Here is a 23,631-nt window from a genome sequence, read left to right on the forward strand (position 1 = left end):
CCTGCATGGACACGTCGAAGGGGGCGGGGCTTAGCGGCCGCGGCGGAGGGCGGGAATTTAGGGGTTGCCGTAGGAGCGGGGCTGATGGGCCCGGGAGGGGGCGGGGCTTGGCAGCGGGGGTGGAGCGGAGGCCGCGGCTCGTGGCGGTCGCGCGGTGGGGGGCAAGGGTGGTTGGGGGGGGGGGGTCTCGTGTCCCCCGTGCCCCCCCCATCCCGCCTGAGGGGTCCCCATGGCAGCCCCCCTCCCCTCAGGCCGGGACGGGCCACCTCGGGCCGGGGCCGCCGGGGGGCCCCGAGAGGACGGGCAGCCCTGGGACGTGGGGGTGCGGGTGCGGGGCGAGCTCGCTGTGGGTGCGGGCAGCACTCCCCGGGCTCCGGGAGGGGAGCCCAGCACGACCCCGCGGTTCCCAAGGTGACAGGCGGGCCCCGCGGCCGCCGCGCCGCCTTTGCCGTGAGGGGGCCGTGACCCGCCGGGGCTCCGGGCTGAGCCACAGCGCCCGCATGGCTCCGCTGAGGGCCCTGTGGGTCCATGGGGCTCGGCCGGGAGGGCTGGGGACACCCGGGCGCTGCTGAGCTCCAGGTTCGGTTCTTTGACTTTCCCAGAGGCACCGGTAATTCGCTGTGTTCTTAACATCGGAATAGTTCCTTGCGTGGAACGTCTGAGCCGCCCCTCTGAAGCAGTTTTCCACGTTCACCTCTTACCTTGAGAAATACACCTTTTTGTTGGTTTGCTTAATGAGTTTTTCGTGGTGTGTTGTGTTTTTTCTGTGTTTTTTCCCCTCTTGGAAAGCTGGTATCTCTGTGTGCTTTTTGAGCTCGACTGGTTTTAATTTCACCTTGGATCCAAATGATGGTGAAATGCAGAAAAACAATGTGCAGGAGGTCAGAATGGCAATAAGGGTTGGATACTTCCTGTCTTTGGGTATTTGTACTGTATTTGGGAATTTGTACTGTCAGTTACTGATTGAATATTTGAATCTGAGCAGGAAATTGCCAGATTTGTTGTGGAGCTGAGCTTGCAGTAATTCAGGAGTTTACTGCAATGATTGAGATATCAGTGATTCCACTTCTAAAGGGGGAAGATATAGGGATGTGTTAAGCAGCTTTTATATTGCAGAATGTGTGATGAATTTAGAATAAAACTTGGAAAAGGATCAGGATCTTCTTTCTGTTAAAAAGCCCCTACAATAATTTGGTATAAGTTCCCAGTGGGAGGAGATTGTTCCTACCTTGGTTAGGCAGGTGGACATGAACTTCCTTCCAATGGGAAATGTGGTCCCTTGGATGAAAAGAGTTTGTTGCTTTGGCTTCTGTGTTTCTATCAGGTTGTTTGTTAACGTGGTTTTGTTTTGTAAATGGAGAAGATCTATGTAGCTAAGTCCTGGTGTGGCACTTCAATTTAGATTTTTTAGGTATAGGTATCACAGAATCTCCTGAGTTGGAAGGGACCCACCAGGATCATCCATCCCAACCAACATCCCACCCTGGGCATCCCTGGAGCTCTGGCAGCCTCGGGGCCGTGCCCATTCCCTGGGGAGCCTGGGCAGTGCCAGCAGCCTCTGGGGAAAAACCTCGCCCTGATCTGCAGCCTGAGCCTCCCTGGGATAGTTCCAGGCCATTCCCTCAGGACCTGTCCCAGAGCAGAGCTGCCCCTCAGGAGAAGCTGCAACCCCTGGTGAGTTCTGACCTCAGTTTCCCCTTCAGGTTGAGCAATCCCAGTGCCCTCAGCTGCTCCTCGTGTGGCCCTTGTAGACCCTTCACAATCTTCCTAGCCCAGTGTTATACCTCTATTTATTTCCTATTTTTTTTTCACTGGGATTCAGCACTGGGATCAGTTTTAATGCCAGTGTGGTGAGGAAGAGGCTGTAGCAGCACATCCTGCAGCACTCAGCAAGCATCACTTAGCCACTTGTCCTTTTTTAATTTAAGATTTTTTCATAGTCCTCATCTGTATTTGAGTGTGCAGTGGGCTTGTGGTTCCACACAATTCCCAGGCAGAAGCCAATTCTTCCTGTTTGTGCTCGAATTCCAAGCTCCAGAATGCTTACTAGTCCTGCTTTTTGTGCCCAGGTGGATGAAACGCTCCTCACAAGTGTTTATTAAGTTGATTTTCAGTCTGTTTGATCTTAACTTGCCTCTGCTTGAGCCTGAGGTCAGTAAACCTTTTGCAGGGTTTTTCATGAGTAACAATATGGGATCTTACAGGGTAAGTTAGGGTTCAAGTTAATGATCCCAAATCCTGTCATTTATGATGTAATGTTTCATGAGGTTTTCATTAGGCTTTGGACTCTGCATTATTTTTTTCCCATCCTTCATCAAAAAGGGAACACTGGGAATAATGAGTGAATGTTGCTGTTTAAGTGAAGATTGGTTTTATAACTGAGGATTTGTTGGTGAAGCTCTAACTGTACAATACAAAGTTAAAGTGATGCTTTTTGCTACAAACACAAAAATTGTTGCAATAAGCAGGGTTTTGCTTGTGCTGTTCTTCTCCCCCCAAAAACAAGGTACTGAAAATACAAGAGCTGGCAGGAGTTGCAGGCTCCCACACAACTTTCTGTTGAGAGCAGAAGAATTTTGTACAGCCATTTCCTACTGAGACTTGGCTGCTTTTTGTTTCATATCAGATTTCTCATCTAGGCTAGGTTGTTAGCTGAGAATTAGGATCATTTCTGCCAGTAGAGAGGAGGAATTAAGTCACCTTTCCAAGTCACTTTTGTATGTTTGCTTTTTTATTTTGAAAGTATCATCCCTGCCACTGACTCAGACTTACAGTGGTACAAGGACAAGGTTGGGTTTTTTTTTGGTTTTTTTTTGTTTTGGAAAGCAGTTTCGGTGGGATTTTTCACTTCACTTCTCCCTTCACAATATAACTTCAAGTTTTGGATTAGTGAGACACTCTATCCCTGAACAAAAGCTTAATGCCTGAGAAGGTAGGGAATTGAGAATTATCTTTTCCAGTTTTATATTACATATAAATGACAAAATCTGCCACATTCACATGGTGAGTTTTGAGCAGAGCCCTGAGGAGTTTCCTTTCAGCTGGCTTGTTTTCCAGTCAGACATTTAGGTCCAAGACAAGACAGAACTTTTTGTTCTTTGAACTAAAATGTACTATTTTCTCCTTTCCTCCTTGATTTCTCTATTTGCTATGAAGGCCCCTCTACCCAACAGAAAGCTGCCGTGGCTCTGCAGAGCTGCCTTCCCTTCCCTGGCCTGAAGGTCACCTGAAAGTTAGCAGGAGCCTTCAGCAGAACTTTGGGAAGTTGAGCTGAAGCACATTGCCAGCATGAACTTCTCCACAAGTCTGCCAGGAAATCACTGGGAGTCTTGGCAATTTTTTTATCAGGGAAGGATGAAAAAGACTCAATCTAGTTTATGTTGTTTTTTTGTTTCTGGGGAATCCAATCTTAGTTAATCTACTCCATTGCCTTTTATTTCAATCCAATTTTCTGGAAATGTTCCCAATCAAGTCCTGGAGAGCATGATGCCAGTGATTTTTTTTATTAATCTTTTTTTTCATCTGAAAGCTGGAATCTGCTAATGCAGAGAAAAATGGGACTAGTTATTGTAAACAAATTAAACTCCTATTTTGCTGTACTTTCTAAAGCCTTTTATTTGCTAGTCCTGGAATTAGACTTTCCTGGTTTAGAAGTCTATCTAGAAGTGAGAAGTTGTGATGAAATGGCTTCTTTTTAGTTTTCCATTTTTATTTCTACAGTTTTTAATGTCATTTCCCATTGTCTTTCTCCCTGTGTTATCAGTTTGTATCTACAAGGATCTCCATCTGATTTCCAGTGGTACTTCAGCAACTGTGTTGCAGCCAGAACAATGGCTTTGCTTCCAGCTCTTTTCCTCTCTGTGGATATAATCTTGGAAAAATCACACATTTGCTGTATCACAGATATAAATGTTATTTATCATCTGCTAAAAAAGTTGTAATCTAATCTTTCCACTTTCTCTAAATAACTAGAGCAGTCCATGGTAGCTCCAGAGCACTTCAAATGCAGTAAAAGATTGAGGCTCTCCTGTTCTCACTACTTGCTCAGCACGTCCTGATACAAATCCTGAGGGCTTGGGAGAAAACTGGGAAGTGAACGGAGGTGTTCAGGCATGGAACTCACAGTGAGTGCCCCAAGCTCTCCTGAGACTGTGGGAGAGCTACTTGAACTCAATAAACCTTCTTTTCCCACACTTACTTATTAGTTATCACGGATTCAGATCTTATTCCTCTGATGAAAGTACAGGAACTTGGAATATGAGCTTTGTGATATATTTAGCTGATCTTATGGCTAACCTGGATAAGGGGAACCCTGACGGTCTTGGTTGCTTTTTTTTCCTAAACGCTGCATCTGTTGGGGGAAGGAGTGCCTGGCAAATACACTTTTTTCACATTAGAGAGAATATAATTGGACTTGGCTCTGTAGGATTAAGAAGTGCTGTGAGGTGCAGTGCTCATCCTGAGCTAATGCTGTGAGCAGACTGGCTGGCCTGCTCTGGAGAGCTGGGAAAAGCTCTGGAAAGGGATACAGCTCCAGCCTCCTTAGGGAGAGGCTCATCCCTGTGACCCAGCCTGCTCCTTGTCTGGTGTCTGTAACTGGTGGCTGCGCTCTGGGTGGGACAATGGCAAACTTGTGCCACCCTGGCTCCTGACTGGCAGGACTGAGAGCCAGGGATCCCATTACTCACCTGCATCTCTAAGGTGTTCTTCTGAAGAGGCTCAAGCAGCTCATTGGCTAAGCTGGACTGCATTTTCAAGCTTGCATCTTCTACTTGGGGAGGGGAAAAACTAACAAACATGGAGCAGACTCAAAGCCAGTGCTCCCAGTAGGGGCCATCCCAGTTCACTCTCCTGCAGCCCTCAGGAAGTCACTGTAGTGCTGCCATCAGTTTGGCTCTGTGGGAGGGCATTTCCAATGGGTAAATCAACCCTTGCACATCAAAGTGATGAGGGAAGTGGGAACACAAGCTCCTGAGGAACACACCCAGCCTCGGGACACTGTGCAAGTGAAATGCAATCAGTGTTGGTCTGCTTTTCTCAGCTCCCTTGTTTGTCTGAGCTCCTGGTCTAGTGGATTTGACAAGACACCGAGTCACAATTTCTGGGTTCACTGCCAGGACAGTTTTATACAAATCAAGTTACCATTGGCTTTGGTGCCCTTCATTAACTTGGGATAAGACATTATCTCACAAGGATGTGCTGAACTTTAGTGTTTAAGGTGGTGTCGGGTGAGGCTGAAGTGTGCTGGAAGAGCATGTTATAGATCCTGTCAGGCTGAAACCTGAACAGCTGCAAACAAAGTTAGTTGGGAGTTTCACAGCTGCCCTCATGTTCCTGTTACAGGCTTGGTTATACTTGTAAAAACATTTTTGTGCTCTTCATAAAAGGCACAGAGCAGTGTCTGTGGGATGTCTGTGGTAAAGCCTCATACACTTGATTCTGATTATTTTGCTTCTAGTTTAAAAAACTCTCTTTGCAGCAGCCTGACTTTCCTTAATTTTCTGAATTCCTCCAGTAAAACCCTCCAGGACATCGTAACAGCAAGATCATGTGAACTGTTTGTCAGTTGATCCCATTTTGTGTAACTCTTGCTTCTGATCTTGCTTGAAACCACAGCCCTTAGCACGAGGCCCCTTGTGTTGCAGGACACAGCACAGCTGTTCTTGCACTTTTTCTGCTTTGTCCCTTTTTTCCCCATAGCATTTGTTGGCTCCAGCTTTCCAAGCACAGCCAGTTACCCTGACAGGGTTTGTTTTGTACACGGTGTTGAAGAATTGCTGTACATTTGATGATTTATCTGCCTTGTTATTTTTTTTTTCTCACTTCCCAATGCTCCTAAAAACTGGCTGATAGCTTTGAAAACATCACATTTCTTCATTAGGGGCAGATAGAGTCACAGGGTGATTTGGGGTGGAAGGGACACAAAAGCCCATCTCGTTCCACCCCCTGCCATGGGCAGGACACCTCCCACTATCCCAGGTTGCTCCAAGCCCCATCCAGTCTGACCTTGGACACTTTCAGGGATCCAGGGGCAGCCACAGCTTTTCCCTCCCAGGGAATAATTTCTTCCTAATATCTTATCTAAACCTGCTCTCTCTCAGTTTGAATACTAAAATACTTAAATACTAAAATAAACTAAACTTGCTTTGTTATAATATCCAGAAGCAAGCAAACCACTAATTTATCTGATAGAGATATGAATGTTTGAAATGTGTTTTGGTTAATGTGTTGGAAAGTAATCTCTGCGATGCACTTAATCAGATCAGGGAGTTCTAAAATCTCTTTGCATCTGTGCAAAGATCTTATGAGGGAGACTCAGGAGCTGCTTTTGTTGCTCTGGGGATCTCTGTGAGCATCCCAGTGCTTGCTCTGGTCCTAGAATAATCTGAGGAGTAGTTAATGATTAGCCTTTGATAGAGATAATGATGTGCTTGTCAGCATTATCTGAGGGTTGAGAAACTTTGATCGGTCTCAGACTTGTTGCCTCTCTGGAGAAAAAGGCTCTGCTGGAGTTGGTAGATGGAAAACCTGTCTCTGGAAGAGTAAGTACTCAGCATGTTTTAGCCCTGAATCATTTCTGCTTTGGATTAGCAGCTCTGTGGCTGTCCAGGGGTTTGAAAATGATGAAAAAGCCAGCATTCAAAGCTCTTTCCCGGAGTGGTTTTTTGTCACTCGGAGAAAAATTGTTGGTGGCTCTTGTTCCAGCTTTCTGTGCCCTACAGTCACGGCTCTTCCTGTTGGAAGAGTGTCACAAGGCCAAGGCTCTTCCAAAGATAAGTTCCTTTCCAGAGAATTGAGTTGATTGCTCTTTTCTTCTTCTCAGTACTGGAGATCTTCTACCTTGATGAGATTGTACTTGCAATGACTCAGTTATTTCAATAATACTTCCAATAGTTCAGTTGCATTTTCAATGGGAGAATGCTCTGTTCCATGGATTGGGGCTATGAACTTGTTCTCTGAACCCTTACAAGTATTTGCATTACTACCTGGAAGCTGTTTATATATCACTGTGCCATCCAATTGCTGTTTGCCAAGATCATGGATCAAAAGTAGGGAGATGCCTTTGGTGGTGGATATTTGGCCTTAACCATCTGCCAAAACAAAGATCGAATTCCCTGGACTTAATTAAAAACCCACTGGAATGGATTTTGCTGCTGGTGACCTGAGTTCTACCTTGCATTTTGCCCATGAACAGCTTGAGGCTTCTCAAAATAAGTATTGGAGGCACACAAGAATTTGATTCTTGGCTGTGGTAGAGCAGGTTCTTGTGTTGAGGGACAGTCATGGATGGTGCTGCAAAATGAAACAAACACACATCCATTTTCCTCTGCAAGAAAAGGTATTTTTCTAAAAGTCAGTCTTGTGAGCTCTTTGGATGAAAGCTGCATTTCAAAGGTGACCCTGAGATGCCAGAGCAGGAGCTGGAAATCCCAGAGTATCCCAGTAGGAGCTGACATCAACCCCTGGCTGTTGAGGCAGTGTTTGACACAGGCTGGGATGTGGCAGCTCCAGGGAAGGGAAATGGTTGAGTGGCCACCTTAAAACGCTGTGTGTGCACATGGACACGCTTCTGAGGGGTAATTACAGACAATCAACTGCTTAAATATGAAAAGCAAGGAGTGAAATGGAATTGCTTTGCAAGGATGCTTTCCCATGTGGTGGAAGGTAATGTGTGTTTGACTGTGCTGGACATGGAAAAACCAGTATGTCCCATATCATACATATGGAATGGCCTGCTAAACATGAACCAGGAGTTTTGGAGTGTGGTTTTCTTGTTATTCACATTCTCAAAACACCTGAAAGTCAGTTCAGAATTTGTACAAGTGTTGCCTTTTCTGGGCTAAGTCTGATTCTAATGCTGAAAAGCAGCCAGAGAGGGAAAATGGGCAAGCAGGGTAAGATCTGGGAATCTCCTGTGAATCACTGTGCTGGACTCCCTTTTATGCAGCCTCTAATAAAGCAGTGTCATCCATTTACTACCCTCAGGTTTAGTTTTACCTGCATGGGACAAAGGTATTTATGCTGCTGCAAGATAACATGTGTAAAGAGGTAATAACAGATAACATATGTAATCCTTCACCTGTGTCAAAGGCCCACTAATGCACTTCTAGGACACACTGAATCACTTTTGGCTCTGAGGAAACTTGTGCTTCCTTTGTTGGGAATGCACTTTTTTATTGTGGTTTCATTTTGTGTCTCCTGAGATTTATTTTACAGTTTTACAGGGTTTAAGGCTTGAAGACTCCATAAAATCGATCTGGTCAGAACTGTTTATGTTGTGTAGCTTGGTGTTTCCTTCCCACTCCAGCAACCATGGAGCAATGATTTATAAAGATTAACTTGCAATTAGTTCCCTGTCTTGCATCCTGACATATGTCATTCCTTAGAGATGGAATGCTTCTGCATGTGGCCACTGAACACAAACAATAATTTGTGTCCTCACCCTGTGGACAGACACATTTCTGTGGGAGACAGGTTCCTTTCCATAGGTACATGTGGTGCAGGAGGTGTTAAATGTGGAGTAATCTGGATGCTGAATTAGTGAGCATGGTGAAGAACCTTGTATGCAAGTGGTGAGGATTTCTGTTTTTTTTTTCATTTGAAGAGAAAACTTCTCCCTTCATTCAAAAAGTGCCTGTTATAGGTAGAGGAATACATGCTAAAAACTGTTTTTGATTAGGGCATATGAAATAGGAAGTGAAATTCTCCAGTAGGCCTGGTTTTTCCAAGGAAGCAGAAGTTGTCTAATCTTACAGAATACACATCTTGCAAGATGGGGTTCCAAATATTAATATATTTTTATATTAAAAAGTTTTTGAAGAGTATCACAAGGCTCAGGACCCTGTCCCATTTGTTCTCAGCCTCCTCTGAGGCAGCAGGATGGTTTCTGCTCTCTGGCCATATGGATCACATTTCCCTGGTCACCATTCCTGTGTTTGGTTGTGTAATATCTGAGCAAAAACCACCACTGAGGATAAGGAAGTATCTGTTTATTCAGGAATTACGTAATCTTGGAAAATATGGGTCACATGGCCCTGCTTTTCTGTCTGCTCTTCCCAGTGCTGTCCTGTGTCTCCTCACTGCTCAGGATCCTCTGTTGTCCTCAGCTGATGAGTGAGTGCTGAGAGGTTTTAGCAGGAGGTTCCCAGGTGACTCCTGGCTGAGCACCACCCACCCTCCTGCTCCTCCATCTCAGCACAGCTCTTACTCCCCTGGCCTTTGAGCCATCCTGCCTTACCTCTGCCTAAACTTCCTCCTGAGGTTCTGTGCTCTGCAGGGTTGTTTTCATCTGCCTCTCACTCCATTGGGCCTGTGGGTAATGACATGGTGTGTGCCTCACTTAATGAAGTTCAGTGCATTGTCCTGTAAAGAACAATCTGTCCTGGGTTATTTTTTCTTCTTGTTCAAAGATTGCAGATTTCCTGAGGCGTCTGCAGAAGCTGGGAGATTAGGAATGACCGCCCCCTTCTAGGGAAACCTCTAACAGAGGGTGACCAGACAAGTTTGCTATGAAAATAAACTCCATCAAAGGGCCATTATTGTAGTCATGCTGAGAGGAAGAGCTCTGGCCCCTCCTCAGGTAATGGGGATTGTGCTGAGTGGCTGTGACCAGCTTTGCTTTAGTTGTACAGCTGAAGGATGCTTTGATTCAGAGCAGAGGACAGGACCTTAAGGATCGAACATATGCTCATACTTAATCATTTTGTTCAAATCTTCATTTTAATTAAACATTAATTAATGCATTAACTGTATCAAGCTGCCAAATGATGTGGTGCAGCTCCAGGAAGCCTGTGTGAGCCAACATCCCAACTGGAATCCATAGTCTGGAGCTGGAGCGCTGTTTGGGGTGTCTGTGTGATGGCTCCCTGTGGAGAGGGCAGCCTGACTCTTGGGGACACAGCAACCTGGTAAAGAGAGGCACAAATATATTGGTAGCAATAAACATGAGGATTTGATTAGAATAAAATAAGCAAATGATGGCAGCCAGGAGACCTGAAGGATGGGTGTTTGGAGGAGCAGGTACTGCAGGGTGTGATTGTTGGCCCCAGCCCTGTGATCTGCCTGGGCTGCAGAGAACCTGAGCTCAACTCTGGCTTAAAGTGTCACCCCCAAACCTTCCTGTGTGGGTGATGTGGTTGTGCTTCATTCTCCTCCTACATCCTGCCCGTGGGGTTTGTCAGGATCACCTTAATAAGGGTCTGTCTCAGACTGGGCAAATGCCATCAGTTGTGAGCATGGCTCACGGACAGCAGAGTGGTTTTGATGTGCCAGAACTTTGTCATTTGTATCCACAACTGTGCTGTAATTGTTCCAGCTGGGATCCTCAGTAGAGGTCGTGGCAGAGGAAAGGATCTGTGTGGATTTCTCCCCTCACAAAACATGAAAGCCCTGCACATTGTTTTAAGAGCCCATTCTTTGCCTGTTTTGTGCATTTCAGCTGGGAGAGCTGGGCTCTGGGTGTCTGTCCCTGCTAACTGCTGCCATCCTGGCATGTCACAGGCTGCCCAGGCATTGATCCCTCTTGAATCTGAACACAAGATGTTGTCTGCATCACTGGCTGGACATCCTCCAGAGTGCCTGTCATCCTTCAGATGTTCTGAAACCTGTGGGTGTGAATAGCTCAGCTTGCTCACAGGTAGACAGGGAGAATGTGCCCTGTGTCACACTGTGTTCCTGCTTGGCTCTGCTGATGCAGTTTGAATCCAGCAAACTTCCACAGTTAGGGACAAGCCCCAGGAAATCCAGATTTGTGCAGCCTCACCCACAGTGTGTATTGGAGCTCCTGAGCTGTGCCCTTCTCTCTCCCTTTATCCAAACCCCTTCTGGTGTGCTGAGCTTTTGTGAAGCCTTAAATTTCTGGGAAAAGCTTTAGGATGAGACTGTAAGTACCATGGCAAGCCACAGTTCTGTGTGAGCTCACAAACATTCCTTGAGTTCTTATTATAGCTCTAAGAGTTCCTTCTTCAGGAATTGTGCAAGGGAAAAACAGGGGTGTGCAATTAAGTGTTCTGGGCATAGCACAGTCTCTCCCTGTGTCTCAGTGCCAGCCTGGGGTTGCTGAAGTTGCTTGGGAGAGTTCCAAGGGGAGTTTTCATGCTGGGAAACAGCAGTGTGTATCTGCAACACGTGTTCTGTTGCATTACTGAAGAATGTGGTGTTTGTTCCCTGTGTTTTTAAAGTGTGTCTTTGCAGCTTGGCCCAGGGGCCTGGCCACCATTGCTGGGTGCTGCTGCAGCATGAGCAGGTGGATTTGGGCTGTCCCTCAGCTGTGCCTTTAAAGCAGCTCTGGAGCTCTGCTTGGGACCCTGGAAGAATCACAAGTCCACCCATTTGGAAAGGAAGCAGTTAAAGGAGAAAAGTTTGTCAGGAAATTGAATAAACTAAAAGCAGTGCTTAGGTCTCCTGATGACCAGCTCAGTGGAGCCCACAGCTAGAGCCAGTGAACAGAGCTGCAGTGTCTGCAGGCTGCTGCTTCCCTCCCACTCCATTTACAGCACTGCTAAACAAAAAAGGGATTGGGCTTGGGACCACAAGCCAGGAGCCAGTGGAGCTCAGTCTGCCAGCAGCACTGCTGTAAGTAGAGCACAGGGAACTCCTGGGTTCCTTTTCCATTCCTTCTGTGTTTTTCCTGTAGCATTCCTTTGTGTCATGCAGCACTGAGCTATATGTGATGTATAAGCAAGAGGTCTTTGCTTTTCCAGCTTGCTATTTGTAATAATTTTCCATTGGCTTTCTCTCAGGAACTTTGATTTTAATTCGTAGTGAATATTACCAAGTCTTTCTTGTTTGTTCAGGGGAAGAGAGGGACCTCCTGACCCTGTTCTTGCTGTCAGAAGTGTTGGTAGAGAGATGTTGGGTCAGTCACAAATCACTCCAGCTGTGCTGAGAGGAGTTCAGGGGGTTGTGAGCAGGAGCCAGTCCTGTGCTGGCCACTGCAGCAGCACCGTCTCTGTGGGACAAATAACTGCTCTAAAGGACACTGGAGAGGGGATTTTTAAGGCTCTGATCCTTTTGGGCAGAGCCAGTGGAATTTTATTTCTTGGGTTTTCTGAACTGGTTTGGGAAAGATGAGGCACTGTTTAGAAGGGAAGAGTTGATGCTGTAATGGGCATTGATTTAGGGGTCCAGTGTTAATCCTGTTGGACTTCTGATTTGGAAAGGGGCTTCATTCCCTTTGGGACTTTAAGGGAGATCTGTTTGACATTGAGCTGATTGTAGAGGACTTTCTGGGAGCTTGGTAGATCCTTCCCATAGTGTGTCCTGTTTCTGCATGTCCTGTGTTTCTGCATTGATAAGTCTCTTTTCCTTGGGCGTTTTCCACAGGAAAAACTGCAATTTGTTGTGAAGTTGCAGGGCTCTGGATAAACACAGCAGAAGCCATAGATTGGGAAGCTGTGGAGGGGGTTATGTGTAATGGCAGTGATCTTTGGCTGAGACCTGCTCTGGCTTCGGCATCTCATCAGGTCCAGCTCATTTACCTGATTATTCTTTTACTCATTACTCGTTTACCTTGTGTGCCCTGCCACCTCCTGCCTGTCCTCCCCTTCTCTGTGCCCTGGAGTTGCAAACGTGGCCTCCTGGTGTGTGTGAGGTGAGGCAGCACTGGTTTGGTGTTGGTGGAGGGTGAGAGTGAGTCCTGGTTCACAGTTTGCTGCTGTCAGATCCTGCTCCTGGTGCACCTGTCCTGATCCAGCCTGGATTGCAGAGCTGCCACGGTGGCATTGCAGGGCTGGGACATCTCAATGTGAGCAGGTCCTGCTTAAAGAAAGAGGAGAATTTCCTCATTCCTTTCTCCCATTCCACCCTGTTTGTTTTCTTAGGCAGTAGGTTACTGCAAAGCATAAAAAAATCACTCTGTGTGTGTGTGTGTGTCCCTTGTGACAGGTACACCCTGGGGTCTTCCCCTTGAGGTGTTCAGAGTACCTGAGCCTGATGCAGCCATGGGCTGTGGCAAATCCCTCTCCATGCTCAGGAATCCACTCCAATGCCTCTCCCTCTCAGTGCAAACATATGGAGCAGGCAGCAGCCAGAGATCAAATCACCCATTCAGGCAGAAATACCTGCTGAAGGGCTGCCTTTGTACAAGGCTAAGTCTATTTAAAGAATAGAAAAACTATTAGAATAGAAATAGAAACTTGTGGGGGGTGGATTTTTTCCCTTCAGCTATGGAGTCATAAAGCACCACCTTGTAATACACACAGCTCTACATCTGTCAGCTTCTTAGGAGCTGTGCAAACCAACCAGGGATTTGCAGCTTGGAATATTACACATCCATTAACCTGTTGCTGCTGCTGCTCTAGATACTGTTTTTTACCTTAAGGCTTAGGTAGAGATCTCCTAAATTGTAAATCAGAGTCTGATTGTCCACTGGAACTGATTTATTTTTAAACAGAAATTTATCCACTCCTTGTTATCTTCAGTGACCCAAAACACAGCTGAAGTGGCTTAGATGAGGTTATTTCCTCTTAAGCTATTTAATACCTCATCCTTTCAGGATCTCATAAAATGTCCTTCAGTGTTTGGTGTCTGCAGCAAGGGGTTGGATTTGGTGTTGGAGCACTGGGATAGCAGGGTGGGATAGAGCTGCCCAGGTGAGGGTCAGACTTGCTCTTTTTAACCTGTACCAAGGCCTGCCCAGCCACAAGCAGCCACTCCTGAACACCTGACCATGTTCTTTGTTCCTACAGAGTAAATAGCCTGAGATCACATCCACTATTTCTCCCTTTCTGCAGACAAATGATGATTAGTGAGAAGAAAAGGAGTGAAAAGCTGGACACAGCCCAGCCACCAAGACAGTTTTTCATCTGGTAACCAGCCAGGGCTTCTGTGGAGTGTTTTGGAAGCTGCTGAGCTTGGCAGGAATGCAAAATCCTAAAAGGAATAAATAATCTTTGGACAGTAGTCACTGGTGAGGATGTTGTATTCAAAAGCAATGGATCAGTCAACTGAGAGAAGAGGGAGGAGACAGAGACAGCTCTAAACTCTGCTCTCTGTGGACAGGACACATAGAATGGCTGGAACTGGCCAGGCCAGGCTCAGGCTGCAGATCAGGGCAAGGTTCTTCCCCCAGAGGCTGTTGGCACTGCCCAGGCTCCCCAGGGAATGGGCACGGCCCCGAGGCTGCCAGAGCTCCAGGGATGCCCAGGGTGGGATGTTGGGGGGTCTGGGCAGGGCTGGGATGGATGATCCTGGTGGGTCCCTTCCAGCTTGGGATATTCCATGGTTCTGTGACTCCAGGAGATTTTGCCTGCAGGAGAGGGCAAGTTCTTGTGTTACGTCTTTCCTCTCACAGCACATTTACCTTTGATCCTTCGGGAAAAGCACTTGGGCTGTTCTTGTTCCTTCCCTGATGCAAAAGACAATTTGAAGTTTGTGTGTCTTGGCAGGGGATTGCTTTCCCAAGTATTTGTATTTTGGGACTGCAGATCTAGAGCCTGAACATTACAGCTCTGGAACAGGATGATCTTCCAAGCTGTGCCTTATGGAAATCACAGTGGGCATTCCACAGGTATCCCTTGGTGAAGTTTTTCTGTGTCAGCTGAGCTACTGCTCACATTGTTCTCTCTTCTTATCTCCCCATGGACATTTTTCTGGTCTCAATGTTTAAGCACAAATCAGGGACAAAGTGAGCTAAAAAGTATTAGCAGAAATATGGACAGGGAATTCATTCTGCTTTAGCCAGTGCCATTGGATTCTGTGATAAGTTACTTTCCAGGGGATTGTTTTGAAGTTGTCTGATGAAATAAGAAATAGGCTACAAACTTCATCTGCACAGAGGTGCAGAACATACCTGAGCTGTGGGTGCCTGGTATCACTTCTTGTTGCTTCCCTGCATTAATTTCAGTGTTTGCAGGGTATTACTTCTATGTGTCTCTTGAGTTCCACCCCAGCACTGCTGACTTAATTTCCTTGCTTTCCCCAAATCTTTAATTTCTCTCATTGCTCACTTCAATTTAACCACAAAGCCCTGTCACAGATGCTCCACAGGGCACACTGCTGTTCTGGGCCACTGACAGTGACAGGGTCACTGTCACATGCTGAGCCAGCTCCACCACTGGCTGCCTTTTTTTTGCTACTTCCAGTTTAGAAAGCTCTTCTAGAGTCTCATTTTCTCTCTTCAGTCTAAATATAGCCATGCCTGTTCAAACACTTTTTGGCTTAAAAACCTGAAAAAACACACTTTTCAACTCTCCTGATGATTTATGTGGAAGAAAGTCTCATTTCTTTTGAAACTTTAATTTGTAAAGTGTCCAAACTTTGCTTTTTACTTCACTTGGTTTTACTTCAGTGCAGGACTGGAGTGGGAGGGTACAGAGGGTTCCAGGCAGGGTCCAGAAGGACAGATGCTGTGCTTTCAGGACTGACTGCTATTCCCAGGTTATTTTCTCTCCCATTGCTGTTTCTTCCTGATGATTTTCATTTCCCACCAGCAATTTCCAGCCCACAGCCCACAGGTAACCAAGGAGGGTATTTTTATGTTTTTTTTAGTGTGTCCAGACATCCCTGATTTGTGATAACCAGATTAAGGATTGGGACTGGCAGCCTCTTGAGTGTTTCTGTCACTGTGGGTAATGTGATTAGAGGGAGATGTGGCAGTGTAAAGCTCATGGAAATGAAATTGGATTGCCTGTAGCTGTTGCAGACCTTTACCTGGCAGTAGGTCTTGTACCAACTAACACAATTTCTGTTTCAAACATGTTCCCAATAAAATGCATAACTGTCAATTAAGAGAAATCCTGTAATCTGATCCTTTAGTATATGCAATTTAAAGTGGGGATTGTGGTATTTTTGCCTCTTGCAAGACTGCACTTGGGAAGGGGTTCTGTTTTTTTCTTCATGTAGATAAGAAATGTTCCTTTATGCTGAGCACTTGCCCCAGGTGCCATCTCAATCAAATTAAGCTGCAGAGGGACACACCTCCTTTAAAGTGTCCTGCTCTGTGCTCTCTGTAGCCAGAGCAGGACCGTGAGGAAGCTCCAGGAGTTTTCCAGAGGCAGAAGTTCTCAGTGGCTTGAAATATTTTCTTGTGCAGTAACAGTAGCACATTCTGTTTAGAAAAGGGCTTCATTTTCTGTTTGTTTTTCAGGGTCCCACTTTTCTATGTGCCTTTCTGAATCCATCTGTCCTCAAGATGTCTCACCACATGAACAGCTCCACGCTGCCAACCTCGCATCCTCCTGACCATCACCACCCCTCCACCACAGCCTCGGGACACGGTCACGGATCTGACATGATGATGATGGTAAGTGGAGGAATCAGAGTTAACAGAGGGTTTTCCTTGTCTGTGGTTCAGAGTAACTTGTAATCTTAGAGACTGTGCTCTTGAGAGCTGGAAATGAAGCAGAGCTTTGGAAGGCAGGAATCCATCCAGGTTAAACCCGGATCCCATTGCGGGTCTTCTGGAGTGAAGGAGCGGCATGAGGGATACAGAGCAGGAAATTGATTTCAGAGCTAGAGATCCTTCAGCAAAATTGTCTTTTCTTGCCAAAACCTTTCCAGCAGCCAGCCTGGTGTCTGCTCTGCAGCCAGCTAAGGGCAGAAATGCAAGGCAAGAGTTTTCCTGCAGGAAATGGATGGATGGAGTTCTCCAGGCAGCCCTGAGAGGATTGCCCAGCAGTGTGAGGGGCTGTGCTGAGCTCCCTGTGTGCCCTGAACTCTCAGAGCACACTCGGTTTGGGGAGCACAGCACTGCCAGGGCTCTTTGCCATGTTGGCAGCACGGCTGTATTGGTTCTGATTCCTGCTGTTTCAGCTGCCTTTGATTCCAGCAGGTTCAGACTTGTGCATTCTGGCATCACTGAGCCTTTGCAGAGATCCTGGCCAGAGTTTCCCTGGAGATGGCCAGAGGATCAGTGTTTGTGTGTAGCCAGTTCTAGGAACTTCTTCAGCTTTTTCTCCTTTTCCTAAATAACTTTTGGAGTGAGCTTCAGATTATTAAAACGTGTCTGTTTATGGTTAAATTTCAAAAGGAGGGGAGAGAGGGCACATTTCCATTTCAAATGAGAGTGTTCTCAGGAGTGGATTTTGCAAATTTTCAGTAGAAGTTTGTTTGCCAGCTCTGTGCCTGAGGAGAGAACCAAGAATCTCTGCTTCTATTGCAAGCAGTGTCACAGCAGGAGAGGAGAGCACCAGAACAACCTTGGTGGGCATGGCCCATATGGGGCTCTCAGTCCAGCACTGGCATTGCTCTCCTTGTGAAAGCTCTTCCCATCACCTCAGCACAGTATTGGCATCCCTGGGCCATTACTTTCCATGTAAATGTCATTTCTTTACAAATGTCAAGTGTTCACTGAGGACCCTGCCTTGCCCTGAAGCTGAAAACTGTGAGTAATTGCACAAGATTTTGAATTTATATTGCAAATAAATCTGTCAGGGAAGGCAGTACATAGGTACAGCATCTTAGATAATAGACTGAGCACATTTAATGTGTGTTTTCCCATTCTTCACTGGTACCAAGTCAGACTCAGGTTCAGCTGCAGTTCTTTGATTTATGTGGGTTTTGTTTCAAATGTAAATATGTTCATTTTGTTGAAGAGATGAAAGTACTCTCTAAAAGGTGTTTTACAGTAATTTCTGCTCTGGGGAAAATGAGCTGATTCTTACGGATGCTGAAATGAATCATAATTCTGAGCTTCAGCAAAATAACCTTAATTAAGTAGCGAGGGAAGTTCAAAGAGAAGTTCCTCTTGCTTGCTAAGGACTTCCCATGTGAAAGCCCTGTGTGCAGCTGTGCCCAAGACATGCCAAGCTGTATTTACCTGGATGGGAAGTTTGTGCCACCTCCAGCTGGCCTGGGGATCTTTGGTGTCTCACCTTCCCACAGCATTCCCTGTGCAGGCTCAGGAGCCCTTGTTTTCATCCAGGGGCAGCTGTGGATCAGCTTTACCTCCTTGTGCAGCTGTGTTTAGGCCTCTGTTTCCCATAGGAGATTGGGAATTCCTTAGGGAGACAACACTGCTGGCACAGTGCAGGAGGGGACCCGAGGACTGTACAGCCCTTACCTGTATCATACAGATGAGGTCCCTGTGGGGAAGGGAAAGTGCCCTGTACCCCAGTTCCTGAGGGGATGGGGAGGCAAGGAGGAGCTCCATGGAGCCATCCCTAATCCCTGACTGCTGCTGATGCTGAGCAGAAAAGGAGCTCCAAAAGCAAGGAGAGGGCACTTCCCTGGAGTTCTGTGAAGGACAGGGTCTCCTGCCCAGGGCTGCCTGAAGGAGGTGGGAACTGGAGCCTGGAGCATCTCATCCCTTGTGTGTGTGACACCAGATCTCCTGGGGAGTTCCTTGGTGGTTAGGTGGTGACCAAATAAACCGATCTGAGTTCTTGTTCCTGCACAAACCCCATTGTTGCACCTTGCTCTGAGCTCCTTGGGATGAGCTCTTCAGGCTCATCTTGGTGTTCTTTGTATTTTGGGCAGGCCATGACTTTCCACTTCAGCTGTGAGAATGTGCCATTGCTGTTCTCTGGACTCACAATCAATTCTGCTGGAGGTTAGTAACACTGTCTTGTGCGGTCCAAACAAAGGGTTTGCAGTCGGTGTTTCAGGATTCATGTTTCAGGAATTACTTTGTTACTTGTGTTAAAAATCTGTGGACATGCTGTGTTGAGTCTGGTTTAAATGGCATCTGTGGGGTGAAAGAAAAATGGAGATATTTGTAGAGTTCAAGAATTTGGTTTTATTAGTAAAAGTGATTGCTGCTTTTGCTTTATGGGTGAAATTCCAGTGAGTGTCTGGATGAAATTCCCATTTCCCACCTATCTGTGCATGCACACAGAGCCTGGCCCCAGCAAAATGGGGTTGTTCAATCACACAGTGACTCTGCTGACACATTCCAGAGACAATAATATTTCCTCTCTTGTCAGAAATGGCTGGTGCTTTTGTGGCTGTCTTCTTCCTGGCCATGTTTTATGAAGGCCTTAAGATTGCCCGGGAGTGTCTGCTCCGTAAATCCCAAGTCAGCATCCGTTATAACTCCATGCCAGTGCCCGGCCCCAATGGCACCATCCTGATGGAGACACACAAAACCGTGGGGTAAGGATTGCACTTCATTCTAAAGCAAAGCTCTGCAGGTGAAACTGGCACAGAAGAAACTTTATGCAGCCAGTTTTGATCTCTGGAGGGTGTCCTGGCTCCACACTGGGATGCTGCGTGGAACTGGAGGATGGGGACAAAAGGAGGAAAGCAGCAAGGAGCCAGATGAGTTTGGGGTTTTTGTAATGAACACATTTTGGGAAGTTCCCAGGAACAGAGTTTGGGTGTTACATCCAGTGACCCTGACAGGAAGCACTCAGGTTTGTTTACAGGTAGTCAAGGCCTCTGTGCAGAACAGGAGCCATTCAGCTTTTAAAGGGGGGGTAAAAGAAGCTTGGAAAAGTCTGTTTCTCAGCTAAAAGTTGTGTCCTCCAAGCTCTGTGCTTGCTTTGCACTGTGAGCAAAACCCCAGCTCCAGGTGCCAGCTGCACACGGGAGTCCCTGCCCAGGCTGGTGTCACCTTCTCTGCCACCCCACGCCCACCTTGCTGTCCTGGCAGCTTTCTCTCTGGGGATGTGCATTTCCCACCTGTTCCCTTTGCTGACTTGTTTGGCTTTGTGTTCCCAGCCAGCAGATGCTGAGCTTGCCCCACCTGCTGCAGACTGTGCTGCACATCATCCAGGTGGTGGTCAGCTACTTCCTCATGCTGATCTTCATGACCTACAACGGGTACCTGTGCATCGCCGTGGCCGCGGGAGCGGGCACCGGATACTTCTTCTTCAGCTGGAAAAAGGCAGTGGTGGTGGATATCACAGAGCACTGCCATTAACACCTGATGTGCCCACAGGCCTCCCCACCCCGCTGCTCCCTGCAAGCGTGGCCACCTGAGGACTGGAGCATTCCTAAGCTGCCAAGAGAATCATGATAAAGAAAATAAACTGGAGTTCACTACAAGTTCTTGGAGGGATGCAGGGATGTGAGGAGCTGGGACATGCTGTTCCCCTTGACTTTTGAGAGCCCATGGCAGCCATTCTTGGTCAGGATTTGCTTTATTCTTAGATTATGCTGTGATTGAAATTAGTTGGCTGACAGAACTGTAGAAATTATTATTCTAAAAAGAAAACAAAACCTTTTTATTTTTCAATTGTAAATGCTCATCAGTGAGGGTTTAATGAACAGTAGGAAAAGATCAAAGTTACCAATAATGTGTGAATGGCTGTTTTAATTTTGATTGTTTTTTTTTCAATGTGTACATAATGCCAGGGGAAGAGATTGCCCTGTCATTGTGGCTTTTGGGGCCAATGACACCTTTTGCTGTAGGACTCAGCCTCTGAGGAAGATTTGGTGCTGCACATCAGACATGCTCAGGTGTGTCCTGGCAAGGGAGGACTTTGACCCAGGATGTGACCTGTGTGTTTCAGGGTTTGGATGAACCTGCCCTCCAAGCCCACCAGAGGATGATGAGTATTGTTAATGTCATGTACCCAGAGTTTTACTCAGCCTCCAGGGAGAACACTTGAGTTTGGCTGCTTTCCCTTCACAATTATGGAACAGATGCAGGATAATAGTTCTGTGTTTTCAGGGCAAAAAGATTCCAAATCCACCATTGAACCCACAGGTACTTCATGTGGAACTGCACCTGGAGGGAACTAGAACTAAGCTTTGGGTTACTAGAACTGCTTCTGTAAATGAGGCAAGTCCTCAATAATGATTTCATGACACTAAAGTTAAAATGGCTGGAGGGTATTCCTGGATGGAGGTGAAAGGGGAGAGCAACCATGTTCCTGTAAAGGAGAGATTTGGGGAAGAGGAGCAGGAAAATACAGGACTACAGCAGCTCTCAGTGTCTTCTCAGGTGAAATTTGGAGCAGAGTGAGCCAATCAAATAGTATTCCTGACCCAGATGACTCCATTTGTCTTGATAATCACAGTGTGCCCATGCTGGAGGTGCAGGTTCTCGGTGCTGTGGTGCAGTGAAGAACTCAGTGCCCAGGCAGGACAGGCTGTGAGAGGGCAGAACCCCCCTCCTGCCTGCCTGCTGCCTTGGGGAGCAGCTCTGCTTTAGCACCTGGATGTTAAAAAAAGTTGTGCAGAGCGTGGTGCAAAGCTGGACTCCTCCCTCTACCCAGCTCTTGCCCAGTTTGTGCCTGTAACTGGCTGGAAGAGAAGACAGTGGGAATTTGAGAGCAGGCACCACTTTCAGACTGAAGCTGGTGTCTGGTACATGCCACAAGAACAGGAAATCCTGCTGGGATAAAGCCTCTGGGCACACACAGGAAGATTTTTTCCCCTGAAGATGCTGTTGGTGACTGTGGCAGCAGCTGTGTGAGGAAAGCTGATCTTTGGAATGAGATTTTTTAGCCCCTAAGCCTTAGAGGGTGAGGCCATCCCTGTGTACCTGGATGCTCCATGGTGCTGGTGCTGCTGTCCCTGCACAGAGCCCACCCTCCCATCCTCTTTAAGGAAATCCAGAACTGCTGCTACCAGGGCTTGAATTGCACCTCCTCAAGTCAGCTCTCCTGGGCTGATGCCAACTGTTTATTTGGATATTTTGTTTTCTCTGGACAGTGCAACTAGAGAATTAAAGGAGCTGAGTTAAAAGCAGGCTTAGGTTCCTAAAGAGCTGCTTTCTGTAGCAAATTTGCATCTGAGTGAAACAGGCAAAGTTGTTTTAATGGAAAAGTTCTAGCCACCTCCTGCTGAAAGACGGGAAAAGTGCTTCCTTCCCCAGTCTGATCTTAGGAGGAAATTCTGTCTGTGGCAGAATCTATTGGTGCCCTCTCTGCACCTGTCACAAACTAAAACTCTCCTGTGCCCTCCAGGCAATCATGTGAGGGGAAACCTGACCCTCCCCAACCCTGGAGAGCTGGGGGGATCTTAGTGTTGGACAGAGAAAATGGACAATCCTTTCCCACTCCTGCTGGAACTGAGAGGAAATCTGAGTGTTTGTTAGAGGAGACTGGAGCTGTTAAAAGCTGGAGATGCTGGTTGATGTTGTGGGAGGTTTGCACTGCAGGGTTTGACCCCTGAAGGGGCTCAGGATGACATTGCCACCTGCTGCCATTGGTTTTTCTGGAAGGGGCTAGAATTGTTGCCATCACAATCAAGGGTGGAGTGAGGAGTGGCTGTGTGGTGACACTGGTCACCTCATGTATCTCTTGCTGTGTCTTTCTTTGAAACAGAATCTGCTTGGCCTGATCTTGCTGTCACCTTTTAGCCACTTTTCTGTGTATCCAAGTGACCAGACTTGAATTCTCTGAGGGATGACTTGGAGATCAGGCTGTAGCTTGTGCAGTGTCAATCTGGTTCTTGTTTTTTCTGCCTCGTTCTGCTTGTACCACCTGTGTCCCTGGAAGAGTTTCCCTGCAGGATGAGATTCCAAGGCTCATCTCCTGCCTGTGCTGTCCCCAGAGAGGGCACACAGCTTTGTCCAGCAAGCACAGGGAGGGGACACTGCCCTGGCAGGGCTCACCTGGGCAGGAGTCTCTCAGGTGCCCCATCTGCTCCCACAGCCTGCACGAGGGGTGATTCGGGCACCCTGGGCTGCTCAGGGATGTGAGAAGGGAAGTGGCTGAGGAGAGGGTGAGGCTGTGTCCCCTCTGCACAGCTGGGGAAGGGCCGTGTCAGGCTGCTCCCTCCTGCCATGGCTGTGCTTTCCTCAGTTCAGTGTCACAATCCAGAGAAGCCACCAACCTTCCCGTGGCCCAGCCTCCCCCTTGCCACCACGGTGTGTTCTCAGCCCGGGTTGCTGTGTGCTGTGGCAGAGCCTGAGCAAAGCCTGAGCTCCCTCTGGACAGGATCAGCAGCTCTGGGGCAGCCCCAGCCCCTCTGCTGAATTTAAAGTTGTCCTGGTTACACGGGGAGGGGAGGGCTCGAAGGATGACCGGACGTGGCTCCGTTAAACTCCTGTGGTGACACACACACAACATACTTGGGTGTGCAGTCCTGCCTGGGGGTCACAGCCTGGGCCTGGCTCTGTGCCCTGAGCTGTGCCCTGCACACCTCTGCCTCCAGATCACCACCGAGGAGGGAGCTCAGAGCATCCAGGGCCTGTCCCTCAGTGGGCTTTCATTGCTTTTCTCTGAGTGCCTTTTGAGTTTGTCTGGAGCCAGTCCCACCCAATCCAGCAGGATTTCTAGTTTTGTTTACAGTGGACTGTCAGTTTTGTTTTTACTCTTGCTCTTTGTGGTGGTAACTTGTCTGATGTTAATGTGAATATCAAGAATATCCTGTACATAATTAACCAATAAAATAGATTGCATTTTACTGTGGTGGGGGTGTGTTTTGGGAACAATCCTCAGTGCATCCCTCAGAGGGCTCAGTGTTCCTGTTCAGGTGCTGTGGAGTGGGAGTGAGGAGCAGCATCTGCTGGGCCCTGCTGGGAATGCCAGACCAGCAGAGCAATCCCTGATCATTTGATGTGGTGTTAGACAAGAAAAGCAGCTCTTTCCAATTGGAAAAGTTAGAAGTTCTGTACATTTCCCCAGCCTGACCTGAAATTTGATGCACCGATGACAAAGTTTGAATTTAACTCAAGTCCACTTTGGAGGATTGCTGAAAACCCAGACCTGGTCATTGTGCTGAAGATGGGAGGAAACAGACCTGGCCAGAGGCAGGGAGAGCCTGCAGCTTCTGAATTCCCTGCAGGTGTCCTGTGTG

General features: G+C 47.2%; 1 protein-coding gene across 3 annotated transcripts; it reads left to right on the forward strand.

Moving 5' to 3' along the window:
* Positions 1 to 105: 105 nt before the first annotated feature.
* On the forward strand, positions 106 to 23,238 carry SLC31A1 (solute carrier family 31 member 1). 3 transcript variants are annotated; one of them, XM_015644991.1, is made up of 5 exons: positions 106 to 154; positions 16,088 to 16,243; positions 18,418 to 18,490; positions 18,864 to 19,032; positions 19,600 to 23,238. In XM_015644991.1, exons 2-5 carry the CDS (start codon positions 16,133 to 16,135, stop codon positions 19,799 to 19,801), a joined length of 555 nt encoding a protein of 184 aa, XP_015500477.1. In that variant the 5' UTR covers positions 106 to 154; positions 16,088 to 16,132; the 3' UTR covers positions 19,802 to 23,238. The 3 variants fall into 3 exon arrangements, with proteins under 3 accessions (XP_015500477.1, XP_015500478.1, XP_015500476.1); XM_015644992.3 differs by lacking the exon at positions 106 to 154 and adding an exon at positions 6,441 to 6,542; XM_015644990.2 differs by lacking the exon at positions 106 to 154 and adding an exon at positions 11,271 to 11,574.
* The last annotated feature ends 393 nt before the right edge of the window (positions 23,239 to 23,631 follow it).

The sequence above is a fragment of the Parus major genome, chromosome 17, assembly GCF_001522545.3.
Source record: "Parus major isolate Abel chromosome 17, Parus_major1.1, whole genome shotgun sequence".
NCBI lineage: Eukaryota > Metazoa > Chordata > Aves > Passeriformes > Paridae > Parus > Parus major.